This window comes from Terrapene carolina, unplaced genomic scaffold, assembly GCF_002925995.2.
Source record: "Terrapene carolina triunguis isolate 2854851 unplaced genomic scaffold, T_m_triunguis-2.0 Scaffold179, whole genome shotgun sequence".
Lineage (NCBI taxonomy): Eukaryota > Metazoa > Chordata > Testudines > Emydidae > Terrapene > Terrapene triunguis.
The window spans coordinates 6,654,803-6,680,627 of NW_020664530.1; the positions used below are offsets into that span (position 1 = coordinate 6,654,803).

General features: G+C 39.7%; 1 protein-coding gene across 1 annotated transcript in view; it reads left to right on the forward strand.

Annotated features, from left to right (window-relative positions):
- LOC112113482 (contactin-associated protein-like 2) overlaps positions 1 to 25,825 on the forward strand; it is a 1,103,244-nt gene that overhangs the window by 637,217 nt on the left and 440,202 nt on the right. The window contains exon 13 of the mRNA XM_029912066.1: positions 20,318 to 20,518. Coding sequence (XP_029767926.1) covers positions 20,318 to 20,518 — 201 coding nt within the window. The remainder of the gene's footprint in view (positions 1 to 20,317; positions 20,519 to 25,825) is intronic.

Genomic DNA, 25,825 nt, shown 5'->3' on the forward strand with positions numbered 1-25,825 from the left:
GTGGGAAATGGGCGGGGCCAGGGTCCCGTGGAGGGTCCTCTTTTTTTATTTGTTAAATATGGTAACCCTAACAAAGTCTGAAGTTGTTATAGCCAAATTATGCTCTCTGTTACATCAGGTAAATTCAAGCTTACTCTTTGGGAGTCAGTGCAGTAAATCAGGATTTTTTTCCTGGTGCGAAAGAGTGCGGAATTTGGCCTATAGAGTCATATCTTGATGTGCGTTGTCTGTGCAGTGGCCTGAACTCTGATGCAGAGTCCTCAATTTACAAATGAACAGATTTGCATTAGCCATTTGCCCTTCATAAGAACAAACAAAACAAAAGAAGAACCTGACATTAATATATAGTAATAGTACAAAATACCATTGTAACACTACTGTACAATATCGCATTAAGGACCTTCCTGCAACCAGTGGGCATTTTTGCATTTTGTGTTCAATTTTTCTTACCAATAAAACTTTGGCAAGGGAGTAGTGAACCCCTCACACAGCCTCATAGATAAGCCCCTTGAAAGTCCGATTGACAGCAGATTTGGGGGTTGTAGAAAACTGGAGTTGAAATTGTCCCCTATGACCTGATGTAGCACTCTGTCTATCTCGTACACACATCTTTTATAAGCTCAGTCCAGATTCATGATTGTCAGAGGCAATGATCGCTGCCTGAAAGGTACTTTATTCACAATATCGATATAGTAATTAGCACAGAACTAATCAGACATGACTATTAGTTTTTTTCACTCACACATTAGAGTAATATAATGAAGAGAGAGCTGCTCCAGTTTGCTGCTGGAGGGGAGCCATTCAAAGCCTCTTTGGGTGACTGACATTTGTGCTAGCAACTATGAGGCTTCCATAAATCAAGCAGACCTGTAACCTAGTGCTAGCAAGCAGCTGTTAAACTGACAAGGGCCTCATTCCTTAATCCTACTTCAGACACTTGTATATACCTGCCTGTGTGCTTTAATGCCTCTTGTGTTGCAAAAAACATGATAAGGCAACTTAGAAATAATAGACCTATGAGAGCTATGGAAACAACTGCCTAGTAGGTCAGCAGTCAGCAAACTCACAAAGCTCGAGAGTACTTTCAAGAATTGTCTTTTTGCAGCAAGTTTCTCAAATCCCATGGCATATTGGCATTCCGAGTGACAGCTTTCCTACTGGATGGCACTTTTATCAAGCTGGTTATCTTCTTAGCATATGCGCAATGTGCCTCAGGTGGCACATGACCAGGATTAATCACCAAATTTAGTCTGCTGGTTGGATCATTAGCTTCCCCGGCCGGGGCTGTGTACTGATGGGGGGTGCGACCTGAATGCTGATCCATGCCTACCATGATGTTTATGATTCTGTACTACAACTCTCACACTCGTATTGAAAGAATGCTAGCTACCACGCATCTCTACTCCAGACCCCAGGCTCTAGTCTCTCCCACTTCACTGTGACTTAGAACATCTACCATTGAACACAGGCAGGCACGAGAAGTGTGCTAAGGGCCAACAAGGAGGCTCCTCGTTAAAGCAAAGAAGGTGGAGTGTAGCTAGACTAATATCACAAAAGCCTGGAGTAAGATACTACTACATTTACTAGACAGGAACCGCTGATCTACTTAATACATTTAGCATGCTACTGGAGCAGCCAGTTTAAGGAATTTCCTGTAACATAAGAGATTAATATTTTCAGATCCAATAATATTTTTTGAAGGCACAAAAATGTTGATTAATGTTTCTAGAATTGTTACTTTGATCATTCTGAAGAAAGATTCGCACACGCATACCCAATAACCATGTTAGAACAGTTTAATGCAATAGACTGCTCAGAAGGGGCATATCTTTATCTAGCATATGTTATATAAGGCAATCTCATGTTAATACAAAACATGTTAATGCTCTGCTAGGCATAACATGGTTTTACACAGTTGTGGCTAACATAGTTTCAACCCTAGTGTTAACAATAGCTTTAGCTTGCTTCAAATTCCACTCTGCCCCGTGCCACTGCATCTTTTCCCTTCCTTTACTGTGCCTATAACTTATTTCTTCTGCAGTTATCCCCTGAGAGAGGTTGAAATATGGCCCAAGCCTCAGCGTTGTGTATGGTTCTGTGTGCAAATTAAAGGAAACAATGCAAATTTTAATTATGCGCCTACTCTTTGTTTTCATTTATCCACAGACACACTCTTGTTATCTTGCAGAGTCCCATTTTTTCAAATGTGTTGAACTTTCCTTTATCTGTTTCTGGTGGCAAATTCACCTTTTATTCCTTCTTTCCCTTATCCTCTTGCTATTGCTTCCAGTTGGAAGACATAAGGAAAAGACACATGAAATCATTTCTTTTCTATTTTGAGCACATATTAAACCTACCAAATGTCTGTAATAAGATGGATTTTTAAGGTAATTTTTCAGGGAACTGGAGAATCCCTCTGGACTGTTCTCCTCTGTTCTGGCTGTTTCCAGTGAATACATTGTTTGCGAATGTTTAGCATCATTTGATATATTTGACCATTTATTTTCAGTAAATTTACTGTCATTAAGTTTATGGATTGACAATGTGGATGCCAACTGTGATAACTGTCTCTTAGTAGGTATCTGCCCAATAGGAACTGGACTGAGACCACCGGATCTTTTCATATGGGCCAAAAAATTGCCATCAGATGATAATTCTACTCAGCCACTGGCAATTTGAGCAAGCTGTGAACTAATGACCTAGCAGCAAAAGGTTTCTAATTTTATTAGTAGTCTATTGAACCATCCAATTCCCATAGTTTAGAGATTCTGAAATCTAGGTTATTTAAAAAAAATCTAGATCTTCTGAGAATCAACGTAGGGTGAAATCTTGGTATCATTGAAGTCTGTGGGTGTTGGCTTAGTGACACGTACAGTTTTGTGAATATTGTAACATTGATATTTTCAGTGTGCGTTCATCACACTTCCTTCCTCCCTCCCACTTTCCATAAGAAAAGGAATTAATTTACTATTATGTGATATGCTAGTTTACAAATAAAAAATTAGCACACCAAAAAAAAAGAGCAAAACTATATGGACCCTTCTGGAGAGTTTCATTTTTGGTAAATACATTTTAAAAAGGGAACCATATGTCATAGTCTGCTATGTTACACTCATACAATCTCACTGAGGTCTGGGGGCTGAATGAGTATAAATTAGAGTATAATTAGGCCTTAAATAATGAGAAAAATATAGTACTAAAAAATAAATAGGTAAGTCATTAGTAATTTCAGTGATTATCTGAAGATCCCTTCTATTGTTAAGGTACCAAAATAATTTACATTCTAATCCTGTTTTCACACTCTCTTTACTTTCCTTCATAAATTCATCTTTTTATATGACTAGTATAAAAAATTATGTAAAATTCATTTAGATATTTAGGAGTTCAACAAGGTTGAGAAAATGCACTTTTTCCTGTTTTTTTTAAGACAATGTTTTGTATAATTGGCTAGGTACCTTTTGATTTTTAACACCTTTCTGCAGTACAAGGCACAGGCTGACCAAACTACAAGCCTAATGAAAAGTCTGTTGGAGTCAATGGCAAAACTACCATTGACTTCAGTATACTTTGGATAAGACCAGAGATGGAACCTGATATGAACCAGCATAGCATCACCCATGCACCCCAAGTTTCAAATCATTAGATAAAAATGTGAACTTCTTCTAATTAAAAATTCTCACTGGTTTTGCAAAGAAAATAAGCGTGGTCATGACTTCCGTGTACATATGGAGCCTCAATATGATTAGAGACAAAATGCTAATTCATCTTCTCCCTGGAAGGTATATAATTAAAACCCTTGTCACTGGATTCTAACCAAGTTAAAGTATACCAAACACAAGCAACAAAGACGAGTTATGCACAGCTGAGAATTTTTTCCCACTAGCTCACAAAAATTAGCTCTGAAGTCAGTACTACAGAAATTGGGGAAGAAGAAGAAAAAAGGTAAAATCAGCTGTACAAATTATGTTTATTTTTAAAAAAGTGGAGGGAGAAAATGTTATTACAAAAGTATTTTTCTCTTTTTGCAGACTGAGCAAATGTGTTCTATCAGCCTTATACAATGACCTTAACCTTGAGAAAAATTTAATAACGAAAATTGCAACCAACAGAACTGTAAGGTGCAGAATCATTGTTCTGTACATAGCATATAAAAGTGTTTTTTCGCCCCCATCTATCTCTATCCTTTGATTATTTATTAACCTTGACCTAGAAGTTCCAGGTCCAGGTTTCTGGACTGCATTTTAAGAAAATTGCAGTATTCTATTTATTTCTCATCCTATTTTGGTCTTCATATGAGTTTTGGCAATGTATTTTTGAAACATTAAATTGCCTTCTCTTTTATTTATTTATTCTTTGCAATCACAAAGATTTGCTACAATTGGTTTATCAATATTCTCCATTATTTTAGCAAGGATTTGATCCTGCATCCATTGACTTAACTGACATAGTATTAGGGTTTAAATGACCAAGCTCAAAAAATGTGGTAATATAATGTATGATACTAAAATGTGACTTGCAATTACCATATATATATGAAAAATATTTCCTGTTTTGTGCTGGACCATGTTCATTTATAAATTTAGCTTTTTTCCATAGAATTTCACATACAAGTACTTTCATATTGAAAAATGTGAACATTTAGATGTAACAAATGGATATTCATCTGAATAAAACATTGTAATTTCAGCAGTGCCAAGGTTTACACTATAAAGGAATTATATTTAAGCCAAGCCATGTCAAATTTCAAGTTTTTGAATAAATATGTGCCATTTTCATGAATTTGAAACAACATATGAAAATCAAGTATCAGAGGGGTAGCCGTGTTAGTCTGAATCTGTAAAAAGCAACAGAGGGTCCTGTGGCACCTTTAAGACTAACAGAAGTTAGACTTCTGTTAGTCTTAAAGGTGCCACAGGACCCTCTGTTGCTTTTAACATATGAAAATGTTAGTCTTCAGGTTTTTTCAGATTTTATTGCAAATGTTCCACACAGAACCCATGCGAAATAACATTTTCATATCATGCATGCTTTATGTATTTTAATTCTATGTCTGTGTTCCCTGTTGCCACAATTACTATCGCTAGTGCTACACTTCTGGCAGTTATTATTTTTATTAGTTTCTTTTTGTAAAGATTGTTGCCTGTCATGTACAGCTGTGAAGGTAACAGTAGAAAACGTTTTACTCAGATCCACAAGAGCTGCCAAGTTAAAATGAGAGCTGTGTGGGAGTCCAAGAGTAATGGCTTGTTCTATGGTCATACTGGAGTAGAGAAGTCATGGGTGCTTGGATTTCTCAGTTTTTGAGAAAGTCTGTAAGCTTATGTTAACATGCATCTGCACATAGCACCGGTCCTACTGCATAAATGGTTTTAAACAACTTTATTGCAAAATAAAGGCTATTTTAATTAAAATAACATGACTTGTGACTTTTAGCAATTTTTAGTATAAATTTACGGTATTTGCCTTTTTTCCCTGACCAGGTTGTGCCTTTTTGTGTAATTTGCTACAGCAAGTCACTAGCCCTCTCCATTACCTTTGATTTAGATTGAAACTGAACAAATGAACGACCATCATATGAACCCATCCTTGAATGTCATCGTCTAATTTGCAGACTTGTAATTACAGTCTGCTAAACGTTCCCCTTTTCTTTTAATGTCATTGCATCCCTTGCTTGAAACCATAGGTGTCCCACAAAGTTTTGTACTGTATGACAGGATCTTTTAAACTGTGTGTTGTTGGTCAAACTCCGAGTGAAATTATGACTACTGTGAAGTTTTTTAATTCACAGACTTCATCTGAAAGATTATGGAATAAAAATCTGCATCAAGTTCCACAGTAAATACATCAAAGTTCTTATCCCCTGGATATCACCATGGTACCTAAGCATGTCTTCATTCCCTTGTGTACTCTGACAAAATTGTGTCTGAATTCTGTGGTAATGTCTTCTGGTTTTGCTGGTGGACCAGTGCTGAATTATCAGCAAACTGAAAAATGATTCAGGCAACAAGGTTTTATGCTGAACTATTTATAAAAGTATTGGGTGTGTTATTCATATCATAGAATATCAGGGTTGGAAGGGACCTCAGGAGGTCATCTAGTCCAACCCCCTGCTCAAAGCAGGACCAGTCCCCAGACAGATTTTTGCCCCCGATCCCTAAATGGTCCCCTCAAGGATTGAACTCACAACCCTGGGTTTATATAGGTGCTGATTCAGCAAACAACATGCTTAACTTTAAGCACATGAGTTGTCCAATTGACCTCAAATGGGACTACTCTCGTCCTTACAGTTAATGAAATGCTTTAATGCTTTACTGAATTGCCTTAACATTTAGGGAGCCTTCCCATCTGCAGAATTTTTTTTTTCCTTCACAAAATTTAATGGATTTTTCATACAAAATATTACTTGGAGGCACAAATCAGCGTATATGCACCACTAGTTATCATGTCCATCCAAAACCAGATAGTTAGGGATGTAAATACCCAGAGTTCTGCCCGACATGCAATTTTGCATACAGACTTTGTGGGTGCATGTTGTTCCTGCAAATGAGAGGCTGCTCTCTTGAACTGTAGTCCTTTATTTCCTAAAAACCTCTGTTTCCGTAGGTCCTCCCCCCCTCCCCCAACAATTTCAGGATGCTGCCTAACTTCCAGATTGCTAAAGGATTAGCCTGCTACAAAAATCAAAGAGACTTGCTTTAGAATATAGAATGAATGTACAATACCCACTCCTCCAGCAGCTCAGAGAGGGTCAGAAGAATTAACTGGGTATGAGGGAAAGGGGTGGGGAACCCTGCTCTGGGAAGAGTGACTGAAAGTATGTACAGCATGCCAGGATCTTTTAAACTGTGGCAGAAAGTATTATATGGAGAATCCATGCACTCAGAGGGTGATGACGGGAGAGAGAAGGAGGCCCAGACACTTGGAGGTAGCAATGCTGAGCCTGCAGGAGTTGATCTAGTTTTTTCATTTTAGTGGTGATGGCAGGTAATCCCTGTTTTCAATGTGCTGGTCAGGGAAGTCACCCTGAACCTTTCACTTAAGGGTCAGGCTAATGCACTTAAACCAGTAAGAACTCCTGTTTGTGATGGAGCCCTTCTAAATACATTCTTAAAATATACTGCAATAGTTTACAGTAATATTCCACAATCTGGCATTAGCACTATTGTAGGATGCACTGATTTGGACTATTACCAAACAATGTTGTAATGTTGTTTATAAGGGAAGAAGAGACAGGAAGAAAACAGGGTTGTTTAATTTCTTTTCATGTGTATGCATCTGTTAGGTGCTAAGACAAGATGGAAATCAAATTTCAAGGAAAAATACATACTGTTTTACGCAGTCAGAAGGTAGAGGATTTCCCAGAATGCTGTCCCAAAAGATAAATTCAATTGCCAGGTTCAAAGCCATCGAATTGTAGAAATCCAATGGCCTTGCTATATGTCAGTCACTGTGATGAAACAACTGCACAGTTAAATTTTTATGCTCGTTATTCTTGACTTTAGCGTTCTGTAATCTACACCCAACAGCAATTGCCATCTGTTAGACTAGGCACTTAAATGATCCAAGTCCTCCTCCATGTGACTGTACTGTGCTTCATTATTTATTGATATTTCCAATATAGCATCATGTTGGAAATTTTGCTTTCTTTTAACGCCTTAGTAGAGGGACATTTTCTTCCTTGGGTCCCAAAGCTGATCTAAGCCATTCGCCTCCAGGCACCATTTTTCAGCATGGCATTGTTGCACTGTTTTCAGAGGCACAGATGATCTTTATTCTGTTTCTCAAGACACTCTTGACATTAGCCTTTGATGTGTAGCTGTGTCAAATGTTTTGAAATAGTCTCCAGTGATCCAGATAAGATCCTCTTTGTCTACCATTTCAATAATATCGCCAAACGATTCCAACAAGTTAGCAAGGAATAACCTTTTCATTTCAGTATTTTTTCTCTAAGCTAGATTGGTAATGGTATCTTCCCCGCAAGCTTTTCCAATAACTTATCCACTATATCTTTTTTGAAATATTTTACATACTATGTATTTATCATTTTAATACATTCCAAAAAGATAAAGGTCATAGGCCTTCATATTGCACACAGTTACAATATGTTCATCAAATAGTTAACGCCTATAATGTTACTTCAAGAAGGGGAAAAACACAGTTACATACATGAAGAAAGTGTACATTATTACAGTTGTGACGTTGTGCAGTCTACATGGTTTTATAAAAATATAATAATAAGTCAATATAATGTAACTGGGATAGATTTAGAGAAAATACGGTAATAAGTGATATAATGTAACTGGGATATGCTTCATGCAAAAGGTCTCTTGTAAGGTATCATTACAAAGCTTATAATCTACTGAGTATGATAATCTGATTTGTATCAATGTACCACTCTTGTATCTAAAACTAGAAATATAAAACATAACTCTGAGGGCCTATTGTAATTATGTAGAGTGTGGGCCATTAAGGATGGTTTGGAATCTTGATGACTCCCATTGTCTGCAGATGGCTGTATTTACCTTTGAGTCTTCCTGTATATGTGTGTGCTGGCAAGTGAGTAATGAAGTCTTGCAGTGACATGTGATCATGTCACCTGAACTGGAATCCATCTTTAACCTGGTGCTTTTCCAGTGAGGGGGGGTGGAAACCCAGAGGGACAAAGGATTCCCGCCTTATGCAAAAGATATATAAAGGGGTGGAAGAGAACAGAGAGGGGAGAGGAGCCATCATGGAGAAACCCCTAGCTAACACCTAAGCTGGAACAAGAGCTGTACCAGGGGAAAGAATTGTGCCCAGGCCTGGAAGGTGTCCAGTCTAAGAAAAACTTACTGAAGCATCTCTGAGGGTGAGATTATCTGTATTTAGTTTGATTAGGCATAGATTTGCGCATTTTATTTTATTTTGCTTGTAACTTACTTTGTTCTGTCTGTTACTACTTTGAACCACTTAAATCCTACTGTCTGTATTTAATAAAATCACTTTTTATTTAGTAATTTACTCAGAGTATGTATTAATACCTGGGGGAGCAAACAACTGTGCATATCTCTCTATCTGTGTTATAGAGGGCGAACAATTTATGAGTTTGCCCTGCATAAGCTTTATGCAGGGTAAAACGGATTTATCTGGGTTTAGACCCCATTGGGAGTTGGGCATCTGAGTGCTAAAGACAAGCACACTCCTGTGAGCTGTTTTTGGGTAAACTTGTAGCTTTGGGACAAGTGATTCAGACCCTTGGTCTGTGTTGGAGTCAGACAGGAGTGTCTGACCTAGCAAGACGGGGTGCTGGAGTCCTGAGCTGGCAGGGAAAACAGAAGCAGGGGTAGTCTTGGCACATCGGGTGGCAGCTCCCAAGGGGGTTTCTGTGATCCAACCCATCACAACAGTATCAAATCTAAGGAGCTTTAAAAGAAAATACCCAATTAAGTTGATATTTAAATGAGGAAATTTATTATCATCTTGGTAAAGAAGGCATGAAAACAAAGCAAAGAGGGAGTAAGAAGAAAAATGCCTGCACTTACGATGAAAATGCATCTCTAAGCCCAATCCTGCTTTCATTTAAATGGCTGGAGAAATTCCCATTGATTTTGATTCAAGTAGGATTGGGCCATAAGAAGGCCCTTTCCTGACTGCTTCCTTTCGAACATCAGGCTTTCTAGCATCTAAAACCTATTTGGTTTCATAAGAGTCACCAAAATATAATAAAGTTATAAGAAAATATAAGAAAGTTAAATAGTTGGAGAAATTGATCTGGAGGATTTCTGCCATGGTGTCATGTTTTCTTTGTTATCACAAATTCACCCATTAGGCATGCAGTGGGACAAATCCCTTGCAAGTCACGTTAATAGTGAATGAGATAGTTTGAATGAATGTTGATTAGAGAAACTTGAAAATCAACTGCACTTCTATTTTCTGAGTGCAGTGTATCTGTGAGTAGGGAGGGCTGTCATCAACGTGAACTGTAGTCAGCCTTTTTACATACAGTTAATAGAGCTGTAGTGGGAAGGAACTTCCAGTGTGCAAAACTCTTTATTGCCCCTTTTCTATAGAGTGTTTTGCTGTCACATTATCATTTCCTATAGTGGAAATAGATGGTCAGTTCCATATAGTGGTGGTGTTTTTTGGTCAGTCTACTTGATTTACACCCACTTCCAATAGCCTTCAGTGGAAAAAGGAAAGGGCATCAACAAGGATTAATATATTGACTAAATTAGTGGAAACCTACTTAATCCAAACTGCCCGTAGTGCCTGAGGAATTTGGCATCTAATCTACATTTATTTATTATTAGTCATAGAATTCATAGCCATTTCCGGTCCCTTAATCCACATAACAAATTAGATCATCACAGATTAATAGATCTATGATTATGTCCTTCCTGTATTAGATTAAAAAGAACCTAAAAGGCCTATTCATCACAGCAAGAAAAAAAAACTTACACTTTATAGCCATTTCTTTTACACCTAGGGCATATGATATGGAGTGAAAGTAAGAGGGACACAAATTTGAAGAAAAAAATTCGTCATCTAGAACATTATCTTCTGTGATGTCCCATCCCTTCCAGTGAAGTAGTTAACGTGTTAATGTGCGATGTGTGCAGCTAGGAATTGTTATTCCTCTATTTACTGTCTACTGTATCTTTAAAAAGTTTCCTCTCACTGGTATAGAGGCAGTTGTCAATTTGTGTTCAGACAGAACCTGCTACTGAGGAGAGAGAACACTGTACTTTCCCATGGAGATTTTACTTTGGTTGTTTAATTGACTATGGAAGCAATTGATTGTGACTCCATAGTTAAGGTTGAGTTCTGTTTTGCACTTAATGGAAGTATTAGGCCTCTTTGTAATGTATGAAAACTACAGTGACTCCTCCCCAAACGTTATATCCTTTAATCTTTGAGTACTAAATCAATTTTATGATGATTTACAAATAAATCTGTTACTTAGTGTGAGTTAAACTGTATTTAAAAATGGATCCTTAAAGAAGATTAACATATTATACATGTCAGTCTTTTGTTTGTCCTGAATGATCTGAATAATGTAAAAATGCAGACTCTTCAAACTTTCCACATAATTAAAATTAATTGAAGGCTTGTTTATGCATAACCTACATCCAAAGAAATTAGGATGCAATTAAGCTAAGTTATTAATGACTCTTGTATCTAATTATGACTATATAGGCTACAGTAGGGTCAGGTCAAGAGCTCAGGTAACTCTTTAATGGTATTATCAGAGATAATTCAGCCAACCACCAGTGTTCCTCTACAGCTAATTTGCATGTAACTAATCTATTGGTTGTAATGAGTCAATGGTATGAGCAGGATTGTACACATCTGTCAAGAGTTCTCCTTGGTAGATTACTTGGCCCGACTGTCATGGCTCTTTAAAGGTTCTATGGCTGAATTCAAGTCACTTATAAATTAAAGGCCAGATTCAGTGTGCTAGGTGCTTTGCATTGCTCTGGTGATGCAATGCAGCCAACATGTTGGCAAGTTATAATCATCCAGAACCAGCCATTACAAAACCCAGGAAAGTCAGAGAGGAGTTTACACTTAAGAAATTCAGACATGATAAGATATGGAAATGCACAGTTAAGACCCCCCAAGCAACCATTGCTCTGCCCTGTAGCAAAAAAGAGGATTAAAAAAAACCAACAACAACCCTAATCTGTCTTTAAAAAAATCAGTTTAACCTAAAATGAGACCCGAAATACTAAAATCCCTTCATTAACATTATGTTGTTATTGCATTTCCATATCTTAATATGTTTGGATTTCTTTTCAGTGTAACCTTAACTCTGAATTTCCTGGGTTTGTAATGCTTGGGTTTGGGTTCATCATAACATGCCTGTAATATGTTCTTTACTCTTTAGTTTGATAGGGACTCTCAACATTAACTTTTTTTTAAAAACGTATTTGTTTTGGAATAATAAATAATGCTCATTCTAGCTGAGCGCATTTATAAATGAAGAAACATCAGAGTTTCTATTACAAAGGATAAGGGCCCACATTAATTTCTGGCTGCTCTAGCAATCACATGCATATACATGTATGGCTATGTAGGCTGTTATTTTACTAAATGAAATAAATGTTTTAAGCATTTGTACTTACTGTAATATGTGGCTATTTCTTTCCTAAAATAATTGTCAGTGTGTTACAGAAACACCCAATAGTAACTGTAATTGCTAGGCATACATAATCCAGTTACAGTTAATGGGAATAGGATTTCATTTTGACCCATTTCATATTTGGCTCCCATGTACTTCTTTGCAGCAAATGTGGAATAGTCTTTGTTTCAGCCCCTGCTATGTTTACATATGCTAACTGTGGGGCCAAAATCCGGTCCTTGCTATACTTGAGTAACTCTATCTATGTTTATGTCCATGTGGTTTGTAACATATCACTTAAATCAGCTTCTGTACCAAATGACTGGAGGATAGCTAATGTGACACCAATTTTTAAAAAGGGCTCCAGAGGTGGTCCTGGCAATTACAAGCCAGTAAGACTCACTTCAGTACCGGGCAAACTGGTTGAAACTATAATAAAGAACAGAATTGTCAGACACCTAGATGAACATAATTTGTTGGGGAAGAGTCAACATAGCTTTTGTTTAGGGAAATCATGCCTCACCAATCTACTAGAATTCTTTGAGGTGGTCAACAAGTATGTGGACGAGGGGGATCCATTGGATATAGTGTACTTAGATTTTCAGAAAGCCTTTGACAAGGTCCCTCACTAAAGGCTCTTAAGCAAAGTAAGCTGACATGGGATAAGAGGGAAAGTCCTCTCATGGATTGGTAACTGCTTAAAAGAAAAGAAACAAAGGGTCAGTTTTCAGAATGGAGAGAGGTAAATAGTGGTGTCCTCCTGGGGTCTGTACTGGGACCAGTCCTATTCAACATATGCATAAATTATCTGGAAAAAGGGGTAAACAGTGACATGGCAAAATTTGCAGATGATACAAAACTACTCAAGGCAGTTAAGTCCAAAGCAGACTGCGGAGAGCTACAAAGGGATATCACAAAACTGGGTGCCTGGGCAACAAAATGGCAGATGAAATTCAATGTTGATAAATGCAAAGTAATGCACACTGGAAAACATGATCCCAACTATACATATAAAATGATGGGGTCTAAATTATCTGTTACCACTCAAGAGAGATATTTTGGAGTCATTGTGGATAGCTCTCTGAAAACATCCACTCAATGTGCAGCGGCAGTCAAAAAAGCAAACAATGTTTGGAATCATTAAGAAAGGGATAGATAATAAGACAGAAAATGTCATATTGCCTCTGTGTAAATCCATGGTATGCCCACATCTTGAATACTGTGTGCAGATGTGGTTGCACTATCTCAGAAAAAGATATATTGGAATTGGAAAAGGTTCAGAAAAGGGCAACAAAAATGATTAGGGGCATGGAATAGCTTCCGTATGAGGAGAGATTAAATAGACTGGGACTTTTCAGCTCGGAAAAGAGACAACTAAGGGGGGATATGATAGGGGTCTATAAAATCATGACTGGTGTGGAGAAAGGAAATAAGGAAGTGTTATTTACTCCTTCTTATAACACAAGAGCTAGGGGCCACCAAATGAAATTAATAGGTAGCAGGTTCAAAACAAACAAAAGGAAGTATTTTTTCACATAACGCACAGTCAACCTGTGGAACTCTTTGCCAGAGGGTGTTGTGAAGGCCAAGACTATAACAGGGTTCGAAAAAGAACTAAATAAACTCATGGATGATACGTCCATCAATGGCTATTAGCCAGGATGGGCAGGGATGGTGTCCCTAGCCTCTATTTGCCAGAAGCTGGGAATGGGTGATAGGGAATGGATCGCTTGATGATTACCTGTTCTGTTCATTCCCTCTGGGGCACCTGGTTTTGGCCACTGTCAGAAGACAGGATACGGGGCTAGATGAATCTTTGTTCTGACCCAGTATGGTTGTTCTTATGGCAATGTTATGAGAACCTATATTGAGTAGAATATACTGAGTTACCCTGCATTAATACACAGGTACTTGAGAGCAGAATTTGGCTCTCTGCAAATGAATTAGAAATTAATGGAGGGGGGGATAAGCAAAATTTGACATGGCAGGTCACATTGTTGGTTAAAGGGGGATTTAACATTTTACACTACAACTCCCCAGCAGAGTGTTGGTTGGAATCTTCTTAGTGTATGCACAGCATGCCTCAGGTGGCACTTGACCAGGATTCATCAATTAATTTGGTCCGCTAGTTGCATCATGAGCTTCCCCAGACGGGGCTAAGTACTGACGGGGAGTGGGACATGAAAGCTGATCCATCATGCTGTAGAACAGAGTCAGCCTGTGAGGTCCTGTCAATTCCACAGCTGCAGGCCTTCTGGATTTTGAGGCGCTAGAAACAAAAGGAAGAATCTTAGCATTCTTTACAAAAGTTTTTAGCTCTTTTCCTTGCAGAAGTAACCTTGAAAATATAAACTGGTATAAACAACTAGCTAGGACTAAAATAGAAACATGATTGGGCTTAACCAACAACACTTATGTGAGTACATACAGTCTCTCTCACACACTTTATATGTAATATGAGTCAAATAATTATGAGGTATATCCCAAGGAACTTTCTTGTTTATCCTTTTCAAATCTCTTAGGCTAGCCCTAATGGTGTGATCACGTGGAACAGGAATCTGTTATAATGAGGGAGGAGAAATAACAATTTTTTTCCGTAGGCACACTGTAAACAGCTGGGCTGTCTCACGAGCCCAGGAAGGAGTGATGCCATGCCCTAGTCTTTTTCAGGCCCTTGCCTCAGGGTACAATTCATTGCTTTATACTAGAAATCATGAAGGAACACACACACATGCGATTCACCTGCCCAAAGCAGGCTGTAGCCCCAGAGTTCTTTTCTCTCTGGATGAGGGACTCCTGCAATTCTCCAGTTCAACTGACCTCTTGCTGTCCTTATAAGGACTAGGTGCTCCTTAGGCTATCATCAGAATCCAAGCCCTGTAGCCTGAGCTGGGAGGCTCAGTCACAGGTGCAGTTAGGTCTGTCACCCTTTTAAAGAGTCCAGTCACCATGTGACACCCACCCAAAAATGGCGAGGCTCTAGAATACCTCATATAAATCACTAGGAACCTCAAAAAGGAAAAAGAGACTGGTGAAGTATCATCCTGGTAGGTAGAGCATCTCTTCCACCAGAATAGGGATATATATTTTTCCAGGCTCTGCCTGAGAGGTGTAGAAGACTTGTATCTTATATTGCATGACTTTTTTTTCTCATGGTAAAAATGTTTGATTTAAAAAAACCCTTTTTTCTTTTGCCGTTTATCCAGTTTTAGAAGTGTTGTAATTTATTTTCATATAATGCTAAACAATCCATTCCATTGAGCCTTGGGAGCCAGCATAGTTTGCCAAATCACTCAGCCAGGTATACTCTAATCAGCCTTCTGCAGTCTTCCAGAGTGTAGAAAGAGGCAGAACTTTTCTTCTAAAGAACATTGCAGATATGCATATGAGAAAGTATGACAAAGCTGTCTGTTTATAATATATTAATAGTAGTTATACCTCTGACAAAGATCCCAAAATGGTTTAAAGGCTGTATTAGTAGGATTGCGTCCATTCTCTAATGACGAGCAGTGGCCACCATTTTACACTAGGAACAAACCCTACGTACCAATTTTTGGAAAGGGGAATTGAAGCATAAATTAATCCAAATAAAAACTCCACAGGGAATTTAGGTAGCCAGAATTCAATTATCCAAAATAGAATTCTGCCAGGAATTTTAACAGTCCTGTTTATTTATTTATTTATTTTTCAAAAAGGATCTGAGCCTTTTGTCTCTCCTAAAGACCAATATCTTTATCAACACAGTGCCCAACATTTCCAAGAAGTGTTTCTCATTCATATGAGATGCTGTTCTGCCCCTTGTAGATGAAGTATCAGTCCATTTGTGGGGGCAGGGGAGGGTAAAGTTTCATCCCTTGCTGCACAATGGATTGGATTTTAAGATGCTTTTAACAAAGAATTGGGCATCTATTCTACCACGTAAAGCAGTATTTTTAAACTATACAAACAAACAAGACCTTGATATGTATCACATCAGCATTTCTCTGTCTCACTCTTATCGCTGCTTCCTTCCGCAGCCCTCATGGAAAGTTACACTGCACAGCTGGGTTCTTTGGGGCTTGCAAGCCTGGTCCTTTCTCTAAGTCCCTTTAGGGGGAGGTTTCAATTTTGCACTGACTGGAACCCAGTGGGGGAGCAGAACTCCCTCTTCAGGGACCCATTGCCCAATCCACCTTCCTTTAAAGTCATTTGAGAGTCTTTCCATTGACTTAACTGCAGGGGTGCTGGAACATTTTGTACAGTGGGGGTGCTGAGAGCCATTGAACCAAACTGGACACCCTGTATATAACAGAAACCATTTCAAGCCAGAATCTATGCTTAACTGGAGTTGGACCAGGCCTCTCGAGAGAGGCCCTCAGTGCAGCTGGTGTGCTGGTAGGGCATATCCTATTCAGAATTCTAGCAAGGCCGTGAATATGTATCCCTTTGTGCCAGAGACCAGACATTCCTGTCAGTGAGAATACAGCATAGCACATTCCCTTATGCGGTCTAGCACAAAGGGAAAATAGGAACGTGAAATACTCCTTATTTTAATATTGATATAAATACAGTATATTTTAATTTATATAAATAATTTTCCACCCTATCTTCCAATACAACATTGTTGTGGAATATCTATATTTCTGTGTAGGAAATAGCTAAAAGTCTCCTTCGTATAAGAAAAATGTCTGCCTGGAGGTAAATTAGTGCAATATTCAGATATTGGTTCCAATAGTTTCTGGGGCAAGAGTAGTCTTGTGTGTGATATACACTATAGATATGAATAAGATAAGCACCATCTTACACCACCTGCAGAACTTCATCTCATTTGGCTAGCTACTTGTGCTCCCTGTGGAGGATCCATCTGTTTTACCTAACCTTGTTCTTGATCATTTGATTAGAGCGTGTTACACCATATGAGTTACACACATATGTAGCTTCATATGATGCCACATAATCCAAAACAGCCTGACACAATATAGTGATTGCATATGTGACGGATAACTATGTTACTATGGAGTTGACCCAAAGTCCATTGATATCAATAAGAGCCTTTCTATGGACTTTAGGAGGTTTTAAAACAGGCCCTAACAGCTCAAAATATTTTCAGGTAGTTAAGGTAATCCTTTAAATAACATGGTGTTAAATCAGGGGTGAGCAAACTTCTTGGCCTGAGGGCCACATCTGGGAATAGAAATTGTATGGTGGGCCATGAATGCTCACAGAATTGGGGCTGGAGTGTGGGAGGGGGGTGAGAGCTCTGGTTGGGGGTGCGGGCTCCGGGGTGGGGCCAGACATGAGGAGTTCAGGGTGCAGGATGGGGGCTCCGGGCTGCTGTGCGGGGGGGTGAGGGCTCTGGCTCAGGGTGCAGGCTCTGGGGTGGGACTAAGGATGAGGGGTTTGGGGTGCAGGAGGGTGCTCTGGGCTGGGATCAAGGAGTTCAGAGGATGGGAGGGGGATCAGGGTTGGCGCAGGGGGTTGGGGCATGGGGAGAGGCTCAGGGGTGCAGGCTCTGGAGGTGCTTACCTCAACAGTTCCCAGAATAAGTGGCATGTCCCTTCTCCAGCTCCTACGTGGAGGCATGGCCTGGCGGTTCTGCACGCTGCCCCATCTGCAGGCACTGCCCCTGCAGCTCCCATTGGCTGCAGTTCCCGGCCAATGGGAGCTGCAGGGGCAGCGCTTGTGGCAGGGGCAGCATGCAGAGCAGAGACCCCTGGCTGCCCCTATGCGTAGGAGCCGGGGGGGGGCACACTGCTGTTTCTGGGAGCTGCATGGCGCGGCGCCCAGCCGGGCTCCTCAGCTGGAGCACTGGAGTGGGGCCATGCGGCCGCTTCTGGGAGCTGCAATGCCGGAGCGGGGCCATGTGGCTGTTTCCGGGAGCCACGTGGAGCGGCCCCCAACACTACTCCTCGGCTGGAGCACCAGAGCAGGGCAAGCCCCAGACCCTGCTCCCCAGTGGGAGCTCAAGCGGATTAAAATGGCTGGTGGGCCGAATCCAGCCTGCGGGCCGTAGTTTGCCCACCCCTGTGTTAAATGTTCAGCTTCACATGTTGGATTTAGCTACGCGAATTCCATTAACAGGGATGGAAATTTGCACAGATGAATCATAAGCATATTTGCATAGACTCCTATATTTAATGTATTCTGTTTACTGGATAGCACATCTGTTAAGTGAATATAGTACTCATGGAAAATGGCAGATGTCTTCCCTGAAAACTAAAGTCCTATAATAATGCAGAAAACAGGTTCAGCATAGGCAGCAGCAGTGCGAACTTTTACTTGGATCTATGAGACAAGGACCATCTGTGGTCAACAATTCTGCTTCTCTGGCATAATAGAATAGTCCACTGCATTTGTCTACATGGTGTGCCCAGGACACAGAGCTCTCTTGGGGACCAGTCCAAGAGTCAGGAGTGAACTCTCACAGGATCTAACAACTGCCTCAAACCACAGCACTGTCCATTCCAAATGCAAGCTACATTTCTTTGACTTGGCCTTCAATAATAATAGTGCATAGCACAGCAGAGAGAAAATAAATAGAAAAAAAATATCACGAGGTCAATTTTCTCCTTGAGGAGAAAAACAGAACTATGCATGACAAGTTACATCTTTTAATGCACTTCTGGAAAGCATTCATGCTGTAGCGATTAATACTGTATAAATACCCAAATAGAATAGAATATTTTTGCCTTTCTTTTCTCCTCAACCCTGACCTAGAGGAACCACCTCTAGGAACAATAGTTTAATCTCCTTGCCTATTTTAGTCTTTGGCCGCTGTGCTTAGATTGACAAGTCTACTAATAAATGTCAACCGTGATAGTGTTTTCTGATGTTGGTACCTGTCCAATTGGGACTTGACTGAAACAACCAATTCATCTTATCCAAGTCACAGCATAGCAGTTGAATAGTAAAACAGTCACTAATGGAGATGTTTGAACCTCAGTGATTTTTATTCAGAGAGCTTTGTGCAAACTTATTTTTGTTGAGGACTTTTAGATTTGTTACCTTTCAGCTTCATTGAATGTCCTACTGAGAGATGGTAAATAGGAGCACATTATACCTGTTCTATGCCACTCATTATTTTATGTAAATCTAATATTTCTTTTCTTAATCTCCTTTCTAAACTAAACTCCTGCAATAAGAAGCCCTTGACTGCTACTTTAAACCTGCTGACATAGGAAGCATGTTGTTTCACTATTAAGGTTATCTCCCCACTATGATTTCTTATAGCACTTACCAAGGCAGATGTTGCAGAAATACTAACTCTAGTGACTTGATATGCACTTAACTAGTTGTGGTTAAATGTATAGACAATTGGTAGGCTATTGTATTTATGTTCCTGATGTAAATGCACTAATAACCTTGTTGAGATGCAACCTATCTTACTGTGTTTCTCCTGACCAAAGATTCAAGTTTCTTTTTTTTTTCCCTTGGCCATTTTTCACATCCCTGCTGAAGCCGTGAAGATAACAAAATGTATCCTACTTTTACCCTTCCTTACCCTTGAAATCTGTGTCACAGCCACCAACTGCTCTGAAAACTTCATCAAGTCCAGAGCAGAGACAATCTTGGGTCATCGGCACTATAGCCCAGGACCAACAAACTATATGAAGCCCTTGACTCCTGTAGTATCTAATATATTTTGCTGTTGTTGTGTCAAACATTATGATATATGTAATCACATTATACTGTAGTGCATCTCTGATGTCACAATGTCACAAAATAATACTACCTTTGTGCATGCAGGCAGCCTGGAATGCAGTAATACTGTGTACACTTGATGTTTTCCTTGCAATAAGAATCCCTAGATCTCTGTAGCCTCAGGCCTCATGTTCTTTTAATCCAGTTCTGATCAAAGCTAATCTTCATTTGTCAGAGGGGTCGCTATGACTGTCATCACTCAAGGAAGTCTCCACCCACAAGTAAAGCATGCTGCTCTTACAGAGCACCTAGCACAGCGACAAACAGGAACAAGGAATCCAATCAAGGTTTCCTGCATTCAGTGCAGTCAAGTTGTCCCATATTGTTGATCTATTTCAAGTAAAATAATATCTTGTGAATACCATGCACAAGCCCCATTTGTTCTCACCCCCCTTGTGCATGCGCACACTCACACACCTGTTGCAGAGACACTGTCTACAATTTCAATATTATTCGTCAAAAACTATAATTATTTTAACTCACTTCCAATTTCTTTCATTCATTAATTCTTTCTTTACTTCACTTTTTTTCTTCTAGAGGATAAAGTGTGGTCAACTGTGTATCATGATCTGCAGATGCAGACTTCAGTGGTAGGCAACGGCCCGGAAAAATACTCTGTATTACAGCTCAATTACAGTGCCACCATGGATCAGATCTCTGCCATCACCAGTAGTGCTGAATATTGTGAGCAGTACATCTCCTACTCCTGCAAGATGTCAAGGCTGCTGAACACCCCAGGTAGGCTGAGAGTGAAATGTCACTTAATTACCATCTCTGCTGGAGTTCCACATTAATTGAACAATTCAACAGGTGCGATGTTGAGGTAACCTGTTCAGGCAGTTAACTTATTTAATTCTTCTTGTGGCTGCTCGTGAAAGGTTACAGAAAGGTAGATAAATATATCATTGTAATTTTTTTCCTAGGAGGTTTAGCCTATGGGTTGCTTGTTACTTAAATCAGTTTTTGTAATGAGAGAGATTTCTGTCAATTCTGTGCTTCTGAAAAGGGAGGCTAATCATGTAACAAGATGGCTTTGATTGAAGGATTGCTCAATATAAGCAATAAGTAAATTACTTGAGGCCATATCCTGCAGCCCTGACTGAGGCATAACTCCTATTGAATCAGTGAGACCTTTACATGAATAAGGGCTGCAAGATCTGGCCCATTGATTTCTTCAGTTAACCTCGGTTTTAGATCAAGCTGGAATATTGTGTGCAACCCGCCACCTTGCAAATAGTGGGAAAAGGAGCTTCACAATAAGATGGCTGTGCCAAGAGAGCCATACATCTTTATTAATATTAATGCCTGTCACTAGGTTATCTTTTTGCTCTATAACTTTCTGATACAGTACCACACTGGTGTATAAACATTCGATTTTAACAAGCTATAGCTAATTTATCCCTGATGCAAGCAAAAATATTAGTTGTTGCAGCAAGTTTTCTACCGTATCAGTAAAATGGTATAGAAAGAAAGTACATTTTAGAAAGCCCCCAACTTGCCATTTCAAAGACATAATGGGTACAGTAATTGTTTCTGATAACATTTGATTTTAAGTATCCATTTACTGGCACTTAACTAAGACTGGATTATAAATGCAAGCACATAATATATCTGCATGATGGTGAAATTAATTCATTATGATAGATGCAATTAAAACGGGTATCAAACAAAACTAATGGCTGGGCATTTAAAATGTTATCCTTTATTTTAAGTGCCTCAGACTCATGAATTCATTTTAGTATATTTTCTTATGGTGCTGCTGCTAAGTAATTCATTTGGCATGCATGTGGATTTCCATAAGTATTCTGTTGTAATTTAGTGCTAGTGAATTTATACTGCACCGCTCGTTTTTCTAGTCCCTCCTCCTGGCCGTTTTTGAACTATTTCTAATGTATGATTTGTCTCTGTTATTATTCTGTTTAATTTAGCATAGCGAGGAGAATTTGCAAAGAAGTAAATATGCTGGGCCTTCTTGTGCTTTTAATGTAAAGGATCCTGCATCATTTCTAGGCTGGGGCAAGTGGCCGGATTGTGGCTGCGTTCTGCCCTGAGACACATGCACAGTGCTCACATGTGCATCAGAAGGGGGTTGTATGCATGCACCCCTGGGCAAGTTTTAGCACTTAGATGTAAGACTGGCTTGTGGGCATGAATTAATTATAAAAGTTCGTAAAAGCCTTCTGATGTTCATGGTTTACAACGAGTGAATTGTTAACTTTGCCTTTTTTATGAGCCTATAAGACCAACACCACAAGATGAAATTTTGCCTTCCAAAATGCATGCATAAATCCAACTGAAATCTGTGCATTTTCTTACACAGAATTTTGCCCTTGGTTTCAGATAAAGAAAAACAATGGCATGCTTTATAGGAACTGAAAAAAAAACTAGTTAGGAATATTAAATTGCGGGTCAGTTTACTGTATTTAGTCTCATTACAGCATTGTACTTGCAAACCATACAGGTTGAATCTTTCTGAAAGACCTGTTGGTGTGTTTGTTATGCTATACAAAGCACATGGGATCTTTTATAGAGGAGAAGGCAAATACGCCGCATTTATTGAAAATACAACAGTTAGCATATGCTTTTCAGTCACACACACACACAGAGTCCTGCCAGTTGATGTTTATAGTTACCAGTCTGTTGTAGCTCGAGTCAGTCTAATGGCCAGTTAGATTGAGCACGAGTGTGGAGCTGGGCTCTGTTGGCCGCGATCCAATGCTCTGAGGCTTTGCAGGACTGAACCCAGAGTTCCATGGCAAAACACCCCAGCTTTATAGTTGTAAATTCCCATTTGAGTCCATGCATTTTGCAATGTCATCCTGTAATCATTAGTCCTTAAATGGTGTTAATCTTGGGGTTTTCTGCTGTTATCATGTGATTGTTATTATCGGGCTTCCCATCGTTATCTCCTATTTGTTGTCTCGCCTTCAGGAGTGCCTGCCTCACCTCTGAGGTCGTCAATGCTGCTAACATGTTTAGCATCAGATACAATGGATGTTTTCTGATTGTCTCCTGGTCTTTCCAAGTCTCTCACTTTTTCTTGACCATCTGGACATTTGTGATGGCTTTCACACCTTATCTTTTATTGATGCATGCATTCCTCATTCACACAAACAATCTCTTACAGAAACCTTCAAAGGTATACAGACAGCAGTATTTTATATTCAGCAGAATACATTGTAAATCAAGCCTTGCTAAATCTTATAACTAAAATAATTCACGTTGGGGCTTCAGGCCCTCAACGTTCCTCTAATCTCCTTAACATAGACACAATACAAGATCCTGTCTCTTACTTACTAAAACCTTAAAACAAAGAAATGTATATTTAACTAGAGTGCCTGATTTGTAATACATATAGGAAACCATAGTAGACATTATAACTTATCCTAAAACAAAAGGGTGACCATAATCAGTCATAAGGATTGTTCTGGTCTGTCATTCCTTTCTGCTATTCAAAAAGGGTAGCGGGCAGGATAAAATCAAATCATACATTAATTCTCATAGTACAATTATAAAATCTTGCTCCTACATATTGTTCAGGGAAACACTATCTCATGTTTTCAAGTCTGGCATGTAATACAGTAGATCCCCAAATAGCATGGTGGATATGGATTTTACTTTGTTAATCAGGAGTTCTGTTTATTGAGACAGCAGGAGCCATTAGGTAGCACAGTGGCCTCTGCCAGAACCAAGGGTTCGTCATCATCATCTTCCTCCTTGCAGTCTTGGCCAGGAGTCACTGCTCTACCCTGCTGACATGGCACTGGGGCTGCAGAGGGTTCCCTGCACGGCCTCAGGACCGCTGCCACACTGTCTCTGAAGGTGTACGGTGCAGTGAGGAGGCTGCGGCTCTGGAGGGGCAGAGCACCGACCGCTGGGAAAGACTCTGCTGTGCCCCACCAGGGTCCCCACCAGAGCCACAGCCTTCTCTGCACCTTGCGCTTGAAGATCATGTGTCATTGGCCTTGCAGCTTTGCAGGACGCCATCCTCAACTCCCTTTTCAGGGCCCTGTTCGCTCACTCCAGTGACAGTGGGGCTGCAGAGGGCTCCCTATGCTGCCATAGGAGCTATTCAGCACCAGGGTGGTCTTCCCCGCAGCCAGGGACTCGTCTTCCTCCACCTCCAAGTCCTGGCAGGGGGGTTCCACTCCATTGTATCTCATGCTGGGCAGGGCCGCCCGGGGGGGGGGGGGGCAAGTGGGGCAATTTGCCCTGGGCCCCACAGGAGCCCCCACGAGAATATAGTATTCTATAGTATTGCAACTTTTTTTTATGGAAGGGGCCCCTGAAATTGCTTTGCCTCGGGCCCCCTGAATCTTCTGGGCGGCCCTGGTGCTGGGAATCAAGGAAGGGTTTTGGATAATGTGGAGCTTTGGATAAATGGGAGTATAAGCAGACAATCTTAATACAGGCATTAACAAAGAATCCTATTGCACTGTTTGCATAATACCAGTAATAGTTTGTACACACAGTATAGCAGTGATTTATCTGTGAATAGGGGAGATGCCAATAATTTTTCTTCTCCTCTAAACTATTTGTTCTTTGGCTCTGCTCAATGACTTGCCAAGGAACTCATGTTTTCCTTCTTCCTTCTGTTTATTTTTTGGAGGATTGCCTTATCATTTGCTAAATGTAACATGACATGAAATTCATCTCTGACCACGGCTTAGAAAACTTGTGTGACTTCCCCCATCAAGGGATTTTACATATAATCACTGTAGTATGGTTCCCAGAAAAGGAAAAGAGAAAACCTCCAATTGTGTATTTCTTGTGTTTTTCCTGTCCCGACTAACATAAATGTCAAGCTCCCATTGACTTGACTGGAGCCAGGAATTTGCCCATGGTTTTGATCAGATACTTGTCCATGGCAATGAATTTTTCCCTTAATACACTTCAGAAATATTAGTGTCCAATTAAACCAAATTAAGTCTCCCAGTCCTATTGTAAAATATCATTAAGGGTAAGGTAGAAAATCAGGAAAACCCAGTTCAGCATCTCAGTTTTAACTAAATCTTTTACGTCATGGGGATGACAACACTTAGGGCCTGATTCTATCCTGCCTTTCACCTTCAGGATGATGCAAAGTGAATGAAAAGTAGGTGTAAAATGCTGTCACCAGTACATGTGAATGGAGAATTCTGACTGGGTAGTGTTTTGCACATTTTTTGCTCTTACTTTGCACAGGTGTAAAAGGATACGCGAGCTGCCTGGCAGTAGAGAATCAGGCCTTTATTCACTATCAGGATTACAAAAACACTAGGCAATGTTATATGTAACAGAAGAAAACACCCATAAATATGGATCAGGTACTATACAAGATAGCGTTAGTTATAAATATTGTATGTGATGCTGCTTATGTGCTTGCAGTGTTGGAGCCGTGTTGGTCTGACACAGGTGGCTGAGAGAATATCTTTTACTGGACCAACTTCTGTTGGTGAAAGCTCGAAAGCTTGTTTATTTCACCAACAGAAGTTGGTCAATAAAAGATATTATCTCACCCACTTTGTGTCTCCACTATGCTTCTTATATGTAATTCTAATCTGTCTAACCTGTGAAGTGCAAACCACTATGATATCTAGATACAAGTTTTTAAAAGCTAGTCAAAATACATTAATATATTGTATTGAATTATATCATACACCTCTACCCTGATATAACGCGACCCGATATAACACGAATTCGGATATAACGCGGTAAAGTAGTGCTCCATGGAGGCGGGGCTGTGCACTCCGGCGGATCAAAGCAAGTTCGATATAACGCAGTTTCACCTATAACACAGTAAGATTTTTTGGCTCCCGAGGACAGTGTTATATCGGGGTAGAGGTGTATTAGCTGTCCTAATGTATTATTGCTATTAATACAGAAAAGTGAATTCTTGCAGTGGCTTCTGCAGCAAAATGCAGTTTTGGCAAGATCCTTCTCTACAGGAAATGTTATTTCCCTATCAGGATTTCATTAGTTCCTCTCAGTCTGAAGGGATACCAGTCCACAAGTGACAGCAGTTTGAAAACACATTATCTACATATGCTTTGCATTATTAATTGT